The sequence below is a fragment of the Uloborus diversus genome, chromosome 2 (assembly GCF_026930045.1).
Source record: "Uloborus diversus isolate 005 chromosome 2, Udiv.v.3.1, whole genome shotgun sequence".
NCBI classification, from domain to species: Eukaryota; Metazoa; Arthropoda; class Arachnida; order Araneae; family Uloboridae; genus Uloborus; species Uloborus diversus.
Genome location: NC_072732.1, coordinates 1,798,509 through 1,810,452, shown reverse-complemented (window position 1 = coordinate 1,810,452; position 11,944 = coordinate 1,798,509). Strand labels below are relative to the sequence as shown.

At 33.5% G+C, this 11,944-nt stretch overlaps 1 protein-coding gene across 2 annotated transcripts in view; it reads right to left on the bottom strand.

Annotated features, from left to right (window-relative positions):
- Window positions 1-2,364: 2,364 nt before the first annotated feature.
- LOC129216852 (complex I assembly factor ACAD9, mitochondrial-like) overlaps window positions 2,365-11,944 on the bottom strand; it is an 88,907-nt gene continuing 79,327 nt past the window's right edge. For both annotated transcript variants that reach the window (XM_054851064.1, XM_054851065.1), the window contains exons 16-19: window positions 6,724-6,801; window positions 4,845-4,973; window positions 3,662-3,734; window positions 2,365-2,538 (exon numbers count right to left, since the gene is read on the bottom strand). In XM_054851064.1, coding sequence (XP_054707039.1) covers window positions 2,438-2,538; window positions 3,662-3,734; window positions 4,845-4,973; window positions 6,724-6,801 — 381 coding nt within the window. In that variant the 3' untranslated portion in view covers window positions 2,365-2,437. The remainder of the gene's footprint in view (window positions 2,539-3,661; window positions 3,735-4,844; window positions 4,974-6,723; window positions 6,802-11,944) is intronic.

The window sequence follows — 11,944 nt, the reverse complement described above, 5'->3', positions numbered from 1 at the left end:
ACCACTCCACATTTTGGAGAGTTTCTGTGCAATTAGGAACTCTTTAAAGTAATTAGCTTCGCATTTCTAGTTTTAGTTTCGCCAAAAATTGCTAAAAAAGCATTTCGCACATCCACAGTACATTCTTGTGATGTTTCTGTCAGAATTTTTGTTGAGGGACTTTTTTCTGGTCCCAACAACGAAACTATTAATAGAGGGTAGCAACAGACCAGGGAACTGTATAAATCTGGGATTTTGAAAAAGTAACCAAAATTCAGGAAAAATTGATTTAATGAAGGGGGGAAAAAATTTTTGGTTTGCAAAATTAAGTACTCTTAATTCCCTGCTCATTTTCCCTCAGTTATCTGTTAAAAAAAAAATATATGAATTATAATGAGGTGCGACTATACCCTGATGCATATTTGCATCTTTTTTAACTCAGCGTCAAAATATTGAATTTAACTGATTACTATTGGATGAACCTACTATGATTGCTTCTGTGTATGTAAAGTTTATTTTCATAGCTTGAATTTTTTCTTTTCACGCATTCCATGCTACTTAAAATAAGCAACACTACAGGCAAAGAGGAAGTCGTCGATGCCTTAGCTCCCTCTCCTTTACTCGTAGTTCTTAATTAGAAAACAGCTCAATATGACAGGTTGTCTAAAGCTTTCAATTTGTTTTACATAAATATCTATATGTAAGTAAAACTACATTACTTCTACACTTTCGCTATCACTTGTTATTCTTTCAGCAATAATTATACTGCTTCAAAATTATTTCCATATAAACTTTTTTAGTTTTATTATGATTAAATGTGTCTTTAAGGGTGATTTTAATAACTATTTCTTAGATTTCTTATGCTGACTGGTTATTGGGCGTAAAGTATTTGTTTTAGATTTCCTATAATATATCCCTGTGAATAATTCAGTGTACTATTTTTATTTAAAAAAGGAGCATCTTTTCAAAATATATTTTTAATCAGTTTAAAGCATTTTACACTGCATTTTATTTAATATGCAAAAAAAAGGAAACCTTTAAAATATTGGAAACTTAAATTAGGTGAAATTAATCAGGGAAGTCAGGAAACTTTTTTTCAGTCCCTGTAGTTGTATATATATTTAAACAATTTAATGACTTGTGTATATGGGAAATTAAAGTTAATACTTAGAGTATGACTTGGTTTTATAAATTTTTGATCAATTGAATACAAATGAAATATTTTTATGCCTGTATTTTAAATAATTGTCAAAATTGTAACAATCCTTAGTAATTTTTTCAACGGCTGCAAAATCAAAATTTTGCTCCTAGTATGCATTACAATGTAATCCTAATTGATTAGCCTCATTTCATTAAATGTAATTATTTAAAGGGCATGAGATCAATGAATTATACAGGAGAATTCCTTTAGTCGTCGATCTACAGGCTGTAACCCCCTCTAGCAAGTAAAGTACAGTAGCAAGTCGAATTTCATGTGCGTACATAGCAAACCATGGGATTTTGATTTCTACAATTTAAAAAAATCACCACTGGGGGAAATGTTAGCTCTGCAGAGGTGTATTATTTGTGAAGTGCAAAAAATGCACCACACATTAAATTTTGTTTCTTCATGTTTCTTTTGCTTACTAAGGATCTTAATAGTCAACATTCTAATTCTACAAGTTGCTTAAAAAAAAAATTGCCGCAGCAACAACAGACAATAAAATATTAGGATGTTGCACCATCTCATATTGGTCTCTAGGATCTAATATCTGAAAAAAAAAATTAAAAAAAACCTTGTAACTCTTAGGTAATGTTTATTCACAACTAATTATAAGATCGATTTAAGTGCTGAAAGTCCAGTTATTTTTCCATTACATAAACTCCCATCGACATGCTTGTACAAAATAAAACTCGTTCTTATCTCTGCAAATCGATCATTCGGAACAATTAGTTTTGATCAACCCACCGACAAACACAAATCTGAATTAAATGTGTTCAGAATAGTTAGAGGTAAGTAATATTTTTTACTCGTGATAAAGAACGACTAAAATACGGAGTTCAGGTTTAAATGCATGGCAAGAAGTGAAACACGAGTCACAAAAATTGATCTCCGATTTTAAAAAAATGTGGAGACCCGTGGTTCACATTTGTTAGCAATATAAAAATTCTATGGTAAAATGCAATTTAAAGTACTCTTTATTTTTTTTAAAGAAAGGATCGTGCAATGTTTTTGAGAGTTGGAAGGCCTCCAACTATGCTGGGGCTCTAAAACTAATTCAACAATACTTGTGCCAAGGATTTCATATAATGGGAGGTTTGATTTCTTGCTGTAGTTTCTGTGCTGCAGCAGACATCTATAACTGAGTAGTACTACCCAAAGGTCAAATAAGATTTCAACCACAGTAAATGTCTAATGATTTATTTAAATTTAAATAATTACTGTACAAAATTTACATTGCGGGAGGTATAGGTGTCGCTAATAATTGTGTCTCAAAGGGTGTTCCGGGAAGTAGCCCTTGGTGTCGATCACTTGTTCCGATAACAGGAGAGCCGGGCCTTCGCTGTTTTTCGCCATTCCTGAAGTGAAGAAAAAAAATTAAAACATTGGATTGTGGTGCAAATACAAAATATACTGCCTTTTTTGACAAGAGAGTATTTTGGTTATGGCCATCTGGTAGAAATTAAAATTGCAGATGGCTAAAATGAATTCTCGTGATTAGTTTCTTCTTGCAATCGGCTATTTACAAGAGCTACTAGGCTTTGTTAATGGTAACTTTCACGCTATCTCATATTTTATATGGGTTTCTTAACAGTGCTAAAGAATCTTGGTTGAAGTGCTCGGGAACAGCTTTTTACAGGTGGTCAAAATATTTCGGCGAGGAATATCCAAATCTGGTTGGTATGCAATGTGTTAAAATGCATCACATAGATTTCTTAGCTTACAGTGAAACTGGGATTTTACATATTCTTTTGGACCAAGGATAAAAAATATACCATCATTGAAAGTGGGTTTTAAAATTCATATTTGTGGGGTGATGGTGTCATCGACTTCTCGAAGTTTTTCAATAAAAAGGCAGCTTTGGTCCGTAATTGATGTGAAAGAAGAATGGACCATCAGAGGAAACTACTTTCACAGACAAAGGACAAGAAGATGACAAAAAAACACTAGAGTGGTTTCAACAAATATATTTTGAAAGAAAAAGTTTGCTAGTATTGTAGATGAAAAGTTGCCTTGATCTGTTTGCAGATAAACCTATCAAGGGGACTTTCTCGTAAGGATGACAAAAAATTCAGAATATTTTAAAATTATCGGTATAGAGTGATTTTCAGGGATCAGCAGAAATGATTTCAGAAGCAGGGTATCGTATGAAACGAACGATGCAAAATCGGGGTACCACATTATTTTACAAGTATAACATATAGATAAACAAAATTTGTTTATTTACATGTACTTATGGCTTGTACACCAATTTGGGAAAAAAAATTCAAGGATAAAATGGGCTTGTTCAAGAACTGTTTGAAAATATGAACTTTTTTATGATAGTAAAATAATGCATGAATATATGCATAAAATAATGCAAAGTTTGATTCGGTTCCAATTCATATAAAAGTGTCAGCAGGACTTATTGATGTAAAAAGTAAAGTTGTTTTGTTGATACAAGTAATGCAGTTTAAATTAAGTAACAAAAACTTCACTCACCAACTAGTATATCATTCAATTCCAAAACGATCCGTAAGTCGGAATCGTGACAGAAAATGCTAGCCAACAGCATCTAAAAATATAGGAAAAATCAGCAAAATATTTCTGGGAGTGTAAGCTATGGAAATACAAAACTACTTTTCTTCACCTTGACAAATGAAACCTTGGAAGTTATCTCATTTGAAATATTGGGCTATTTTTTAATAAAAGTTAAATAATAGAGTAAAATGTGATGGGGAACGGAGAGAGAAGTTGTTAAGTCATAACTAGAGACGTACCGAGTACTCGGTACTCGGCCAAATTTTGATCAGATACTCGGCCAATACCGAGTAGTTGTAAAAAATGGAATATTGTTAAGGCAGATTTTAGAATTAATAAAGAGTGCAACCATATAATATACTGCAATCATTTACAATTCAAATTGACGAGTCAAATTTAAATTTTGAGAATAATGAAGTTTGTTATGCTTCAATCGAATCAATCTTTTCAATGTCCGCAAAGTTAGTATAACTTATTTATTAAAGAGCTGTGTAAAAAAAAAGAAATTTTTACAATATTATGTTTGGCGGACTAGAACCAGAGGGGAGAAGGGACACCTGTTGGCCCGAGCCTGAAGGGGGCCCGATATTTTTTTAACTAGGCATGAAATATAGAGGTAAACAATATGGAGGGAGCCCCAGAAAAATGATTTGTGACGGACCCTAAACTTTATGTGCACAGTGCACACCCCCGACTAGAACTAAAATAGATTGATATAATTTGTTTGAATTCCAACTTGATTAATCACACTTATTATTTATTTGTTTATTTTTAATTTTGAAAATTACCGTTTTATAAAATTTTTGACACAAAAAAAATCTTTTACATAATGCATAATTGAATTTCAGCTGGAATTTTGTTTTAAAAACTATTATATGGACATGAAGGTCTATACTACTATTCCAATAGGTTCGAAATTCATCATGTGTGTCTGTGGTTCTTCTTAAAACATAATTGGAACTCTGTTCTCGGTACTCGGCCGAGTAGTGAAAGGCCGAATACTCAGTATGTCTCTAGTCATAACCATAAAATCACAATAAATGGCCACAACTGTAAATGTAAATTTTACAGATCATAGAGCAATAGTTGAAATCAATATCATGAATGTTGAAACATAATATAAGATTATCTGCCCTTTATTTACCTCATGGGTGGTGTTCTTGAGCCCGATGCAGTAGGATCGAGAAATCCTGGCCAGCACCGCAGCTTGGACATAGAACTCGATTGCAGCATTTGCTAGTTTTTTTGGTTCAATCTGAGTTTCCACTACTTTCTACAAGAAAAAAAAGAGTTTTTCAATAACTTAACACATTTAATTATAATTTTGTAAGGAAATTACATCCTCCAGAAATTCAAAAGACATTTGCTTAAAGAAATAAAAGCTATTGCTAGATTCGGGATTTTCTTAATACTTTGAAGTATAAAAAATACACATGTTTCAGAGTTATGAGGAACCCCTTGATTAGCTTTTGTCAGATGTCCTTTCATCCATAAGATCGCTTCTTTTACATTGAATAAGTAATTGTCTTAAGTTAAAAATTTAAAAAAAAACCGACTGAGTCGCAAATGTAGAATCAAATGGGAAAATTGAAAATCCTTTTAAAAGCCTTATAGTGCTATTAGAAATCAATAGCAAATATTTTATTTGTTAACAAATAGAAACTGGCAACAGATAAAAATTTTATATCATTGATTTTAATTTTCTTGTCGGCCAACAATGAACTCGGTTATCAATCGCTTGAATAAAGACTTAGCCACATTTAAAATCTGCTTTGAAAAAGCGTTACAATTCGATTTTTGTATAACATGGAAGTTCCAAACATATTTTATCAGACGCAAAAAAAATTCTTTTTATTTCGGTGCTAAATTAAAAGATTCTTAAATATGTTTTCAGTGCGAAAAACCTTTTAGAGATTTTTAATTATTATCTTCATTAATTAATGTCATCCGAAGACGCAGCCTAGCTAAGAACACTCTCGATCGACTCTCCTTTCAAGCATTTTTTTTTTCAAAATCGGTCCATCGTTTAGGCGCTAAAGTGCCACAGACAGATACACGGACACGTCAAACCCCCTTCCTTTGTGTGTTGGGGGTTAAAAAGGGGTTCCTGAAAACCCCAAAACATGTGCAAGGAGTTTTCCTGCTGATTTGTGCTTTAAATTGTTGTTTATATTCTTTTATTTTCAGGCAGATATTTATTACTTAAGTAGTATAACATTTAAGTAGTTCATGAAATACACCGCCAGCTCAGTCATTTCCAGCCAAGGACTGCAGTTTCATGCATATTAGCACTCATCAGCCCTGCATAGGAAAGTGACTGAGTTCAGAAAGTTTTCCAGTTTCTGAGAAGTTATCCAGAAATTTTCTTTTCTGGAACAAAATGCTGTGGACTAATGATAACAAATAATAAGAGAAAAATTCCAAATTTCAAGAGAGATCCCCTTTGCAGATCAAAGGAAGAGAATCATGCTACTTCTAGAGACGTCTCTCGTATAAGACAGTACTTATACAACACGGTTTTGATATTACGAGATGCAAAACTTGCATTTAGTCCTACACGGTCTTGATATAACACAAATCTCAAAGCAAGCACACTCGATCCTTGACACTTCAAGGTTACAGGAAGCTGCATTATCAGAGTCGCTTTCTTATTATTTGGTTCTGCTGTGGAAACAGCAGGAAATGAAAATGGAAAGTAATCTGTAGAACTCTGGTTTTGATCAAATTGCAATGATGACCCCAGTGGCGTTTTCTGGAGCGGTAAATAAATTTTTTATACAAAATTTTGTATGAAGAATCAGAACAGAATATTTCGAGCTATACCTCACAGTTGGGGCAAAATGTTGTCAACTTAAGGATTCAAGCCGTTTGAGTGAAGCCTAAAACCGTTTGCATCGATAGAGGCTGTTGGAATTTTGAAACACATGCCAGTAGTTTTCACTAAATGTGGCTCACATTTCACAGTGCAACTGGTCAATTATGAATTGAAATGTTATCTCAGATTCTATTGAAACTGTACTTACTGCTCCATGATCAGATAAAACTTCTTCAACAGCCAATTCAAATCGCTGAAGTCTGCTTTCTAAGTTATTGGCTGGGATCTGTAGAAAACCAGAATTTTAGCACATATAACAAATAAAAAGACAGCACAAACATCTGAAAAGCATATCAAGTTTTGACACTCACATTTTCTACAATTAGCTCATAAATTATTACAATTCACAATGACGATTTATGAAATTTAGAGGGACAGAACAGCAGAAATAAAAGTGTTTTCAACTTGATTTGACACTTCTGAAGAAGTGTTCTGCATTAGTTTTGCCAAGATAATCTTTGGTCTATTTTGGAGTTGTGACTTTCCTTGTGTGAATGATATTATCTTTATGACCCCCTCCCCTACATTGTGCCAACGAAGCATGGGCTTTCATGGAGCAGATTATGACATTAAAATTGTCAAGACAGGGAGTTTTAAAAGATTTTTTTCTCTTTTGCCAGGAGGGGGATCATTAGTCGCAGCATTTGAGGTTTGAGAGTGCTGGAAAATATACATTGCAGAGTCGGCAATCATGTGAAACTCGAACTGAAGTTCTATTTGAATAATCACTAATACCTTCTCAAAAAAATATTGGTAAAAATTTACTCAACTATAATCATAAAACAGTCACAGAAACTTTAAAATATGCCATTTCGGCATTTCATTACAAATTGCACCTTATGTGCACCTACCCGCGAGTAGCATGAAAAGATCGAAGGAAGGAAGAATCACTTCATCGAAGTTTTATGAATCGCTACTGCGACTGCTCAGTTAGATGCAAATCAAAATGTCTTTCTTCTTTGGTTTAGAAGTGAATAAAAAGTTAGCATTTTAACTAAAGATGCCAAACTAAAATTAATTTAGAAAATATTTTCACGGAGGACAGGAGGCACTTGACCAGGAATGTTACCTTATTTCCAACACAGAGGGTAGGTGCTCTTGGGGGAGAAGGGACTGTAACACTAAAATTTTTCTCTTGCAATTATTGTATCACAATGAAAAAGGAAACATTCTATTTAGAAAGGAAAAATAAATTGAGGAATAAAAACTCAAATAAGTTAATTGAGCACTTTTTGGAGGGAAAAAATCTGTACCTTACAGTCAGACTGACGCAAGTCCAAAAAATGCGATTTTCTGTTTATTATATGTGAGGGCCTATTTCGCATCGAGCCATGTGAACAAAATTCTTCATAAAAAATCCTTTTCAGTTTTTTACCAGGGTTAAAAGAGCGCACGTCCCATCCTTTACCTGAGCCAGAAAAAAGTTTCCTCTCTACTGAAAAATTATGATAATGTGACTTGCGTTCCTCTGGCTCTGAGGCCAGTGGCATATATATGTTCTTATTTTGGAGGGGTCCATATAACCAGGATTAACTCGCCTCCCCCCCCCCCCCCACTTTTTTTTGTAATTTCAAAATTTTTTGAGGGGAGAGCAACAGTGCCCTGATTTTCTGCTTTTCGAGGTGAGGCAAGGACATACTGTTACCCATTGGCGCTACCAAAAAATAGTGTTAGGAGGGCACTGTTAAAAAATTCTCGCATTCAGTGGGTAGGCTGTGGAGGGCGGTCCGGGGGTTCCTCCCCCCCCCCCCCGAAATTTTTTTTGGAATTATAGTCCTAAGAATGCAGTTTTAGACGATTTTTGGTGATGCTACAAGGAAGAAAAATTTGGGGGACCTTCTGCGGAAATTTTTAGAAATTAAAATCTTTAAAACGCCTTTAAAGGCTATTTTTGTTAACGTTAGTGTAATGAAAAAAATGGGGCTTTTTAAAGTTGCCCTCGATTGATTTTTTTTTAAAAAAAGAGCGAAATCCATCACCCCTCCTCTGAAAGGTAAAACGCAACTTTAGGTTATCTTTGGAGACGTAGAGAGGAAAGGAGAGGTTTCAAGGATCTCTTCCTCCGAAACTTCTCAAAATTGAAATCTTAAAGGCACAAATTCAGAATATTTTTGGTAGTAACCTTAGTGAAGGGATGTTGGTTCGGGTACCCTCCTATGGAAATGTTTTGAAATTGATGTCTGAAAAGATGCCTAAATAAATGCGCCTTTAGGACATCAATTTCCATCATTACTCCAACCGAACAACCAAAAATTATTTTAAATTTCTTGCAGGGGACGCAAGTTAAGGAGAGAAACATTTTGAAGACCCTTCTTTTCAGACAGACTAGAAGAAAAAAAAAAAAAGAGGGGGGGGGACAAAAAGAGGAGAATTTAATTTGCTAAGCAATAAGCTGCATTTGTTTAAAAAGAAAAATAAATTTAAAGATTTCTTTTTGGAAGAAGAGATTTTTTCCCCGAAATAATTTGCTTTTCTTTTTGTTGAAATAACCTCGCTTTCCCAAGACACGTTCTTTTCTTGGGGTATGGATTTTCTGACCCCTTCTGAACACCATTGCCTAGTACCAGCCCAGCTAACACAGGGTTCCCAAACTTAAATGGTTCACGGCACTCTTTGAAGAATTAGAATTTTCTCACAGCATCTTAATCGGATATATTATTGTTACCGAGGTCCTTTTGCGGGGGGGGCACCCCTCACCTCTTCCTGCGGCACCCAGTTCGGAAATCTCTGATTTAACTTTTTATAATTTTATTTATTTCTTTATTTTTCTTTTCTTTTTTTTTTTCTTTTTGTAGCTAAAAGTTTGGAAATTATTTGTGAGCAACTAAAACCAAAAATAACTACCTTTATGGAAAAAATTCCAGATTTTGGAGGAGGCCCGGGCCCTCCTGCCCAGGCTGAGGGGGCCCGGGCCCCCTCAGCCCCTCCCTTATATACGCCCTTGTCTGAGGCGCAGATATTTCATCTATCAATTTTGGTTATTTCATAAGAGGCGATTGTCACTACAGCAAACCTTTGCAGTAAACATTTATTTCTTATCTTTATCACTCAATGATGATATTGTTACAAACTCTGTAAACAGTAATTATTGTTATGACTAACTTGTTGAAATCTGGCTCAATTTGGCGTTTGTTCCATTAATTTTCATCCAAAATAATTGTAGTAACTTAACCTATAAATAGTTTCTTGTAATGAATATACAGCCCCCTTACATTTGACTGAAGTATACGGTCCCTACATTTCTTAATGATAAGATTTCTGAATGGAATATTTTAAATAGCCATGCAGCATGTTCAAAGTCAGACTGGTCTGAGCCGTGGGCTGGAAAGTGTATTTGCATATTTTGATGTAAATACGTGTGTGACCGTTGAGTTTACGGTGTTAATTGATATTTGCTTAATTGCTATGGTTAATTTAGCAGTTGCTTAACGATATTTCTTGTACATAGTTGTAAATAAATCTGTGTTTTCTCAAGAACCGAGTCATCATTTAAAGAATTTCTTGAAGTGGCTGGACTCCTAACAATATCTTTTCAATCTCTCACTGTTAATCTATAAAATAATAAATGCATTTTATTTAAGAATTAAGAGGGAATGTATGTGAGATAGAGCTGTGAGATGGATAGTGTGTGTGTACAAGAATATATTCATCTGGATAGTATAGAAAAAGACAACAGTTGTATTCTAAAATGCATAGGCTGGTGCACCAGGGGGCGGGCTCCTAATTTTTTTTTTTTTTTTTTTTTTTTTTTTGTTGGATTGGTCTGACCTAGTGATCTAACCAATCAGACAGAGTGCTACCTAGCGATTTAGATGATTTTTTTTTTTTTTGATGGATAAGGGATGGTCTCACTTACGTAAGTTCCGTACCTTTGTTTGACACCATAGTTGTTCTTTAGAGAAAAAATTATGGGTAAAAAACATACATTTCATGCAATTTTCCTATTAAATGCTTAAATATGAAACTCACTGTTGAAATAAAATTTATTGCCTTTAAACGGTAATATTAAGAGTAATTATAATGAGAAGAAAAACTTCTCTGGAACAAACAGGAAATCCATTCACTATCATTGCTCTAATTTTTATCTTCATCCATGTCAATAACAGGCCAAGTCAGGAAGCCTGTGATTTTTATCACGAGCAGCTTGTATTGTTGTGGAATATAAATCAGTTGGGAAACTTTTAATAAAACTAGCAGACATTAATCCCAGAAATGAACAAAAATTAGTTTTTTGTGTCAATCACTTAAAACTATATATCATGTTGATAGGAGGGGGGGGGGGGTCCCTTTCTTTTTAATATGGAGCATTTATGTAGAAAAAAAAGATGCCATTTCTCCACAGTTGTATTACAGTATTTCTGACATAGATTTACACACTTAAAAGAATGAAATAAAATATTTTTGAACTGCAGCTGGAAATTGCTCTAAAAACTAAAAAATAATTTCATTATTTGAACGCCATCGATACTACTTTTAAACATGTATTTTGAAGTGGGCGCAAAAACATACTTCACCAAAATTCAATTACAAATGTAAAATTGTAATGGACCCAGGTTCTTCAATACAATTCATATACATTAAATTGATAACAACATATTTGTATGATGGTACAAATTTTTCCTTCTTAATTTTGAGAGATTTCTCTGAAAAATATGGCTAAACATCACATTACTAAGTTTTTCTTTTTAAACATTTTAGAGCTTTTTTGTTTATGATTTACAGCTAGTTTTAGAGTCAATTCTTTCAGTATTTTTTTTTTTTTTAAATATTTTTATCTAGAAATAAAATAATCAATAACAACAGCTTTTTAAATGAAACAATCAGTCAGAAAGTTATTTTTGAAGTTGACAAAACTACTAGCATAGAAGTTGATGAAGCTGAATGCAAATACTCTGACTTAAAAATTTGATTAAAACAGCGAGGTTTTTCCATGTACAGTTTGTACAAAACTTGAGGGGAAAAAAAGAAAATGCTGCTGACAAAAAACATTTGTAAAAAATTTGGGGGATTTACAGCTACAGTATCACAAAGCAGTATATTGAAAGTGAAAATGACGGATTGTCTACCAAAAATCAAATACAAATCAAAAGTAGGATTTTGTTTTTGTGCTTAGTGTTTCAAATTAAAATATGGACATTTTCTTTGATAAAATAACCTGAAGGTTCTGTAATTTTATCAGTTATCTACATATTAGTACAATTAAAATATAAAAGGTTTTCTTCACTAAGATTATGGAAAGCAAAACTAGGGCTAAGTTGAAGTCTTCTTCTGTATTTTACTTTAAACACAGGCATCGATAAACACTATCATTTTTCAATCAACCATTAATATTGAGACCAGAATAGTGGAGGGGCAAGGCTCCTTTGTTT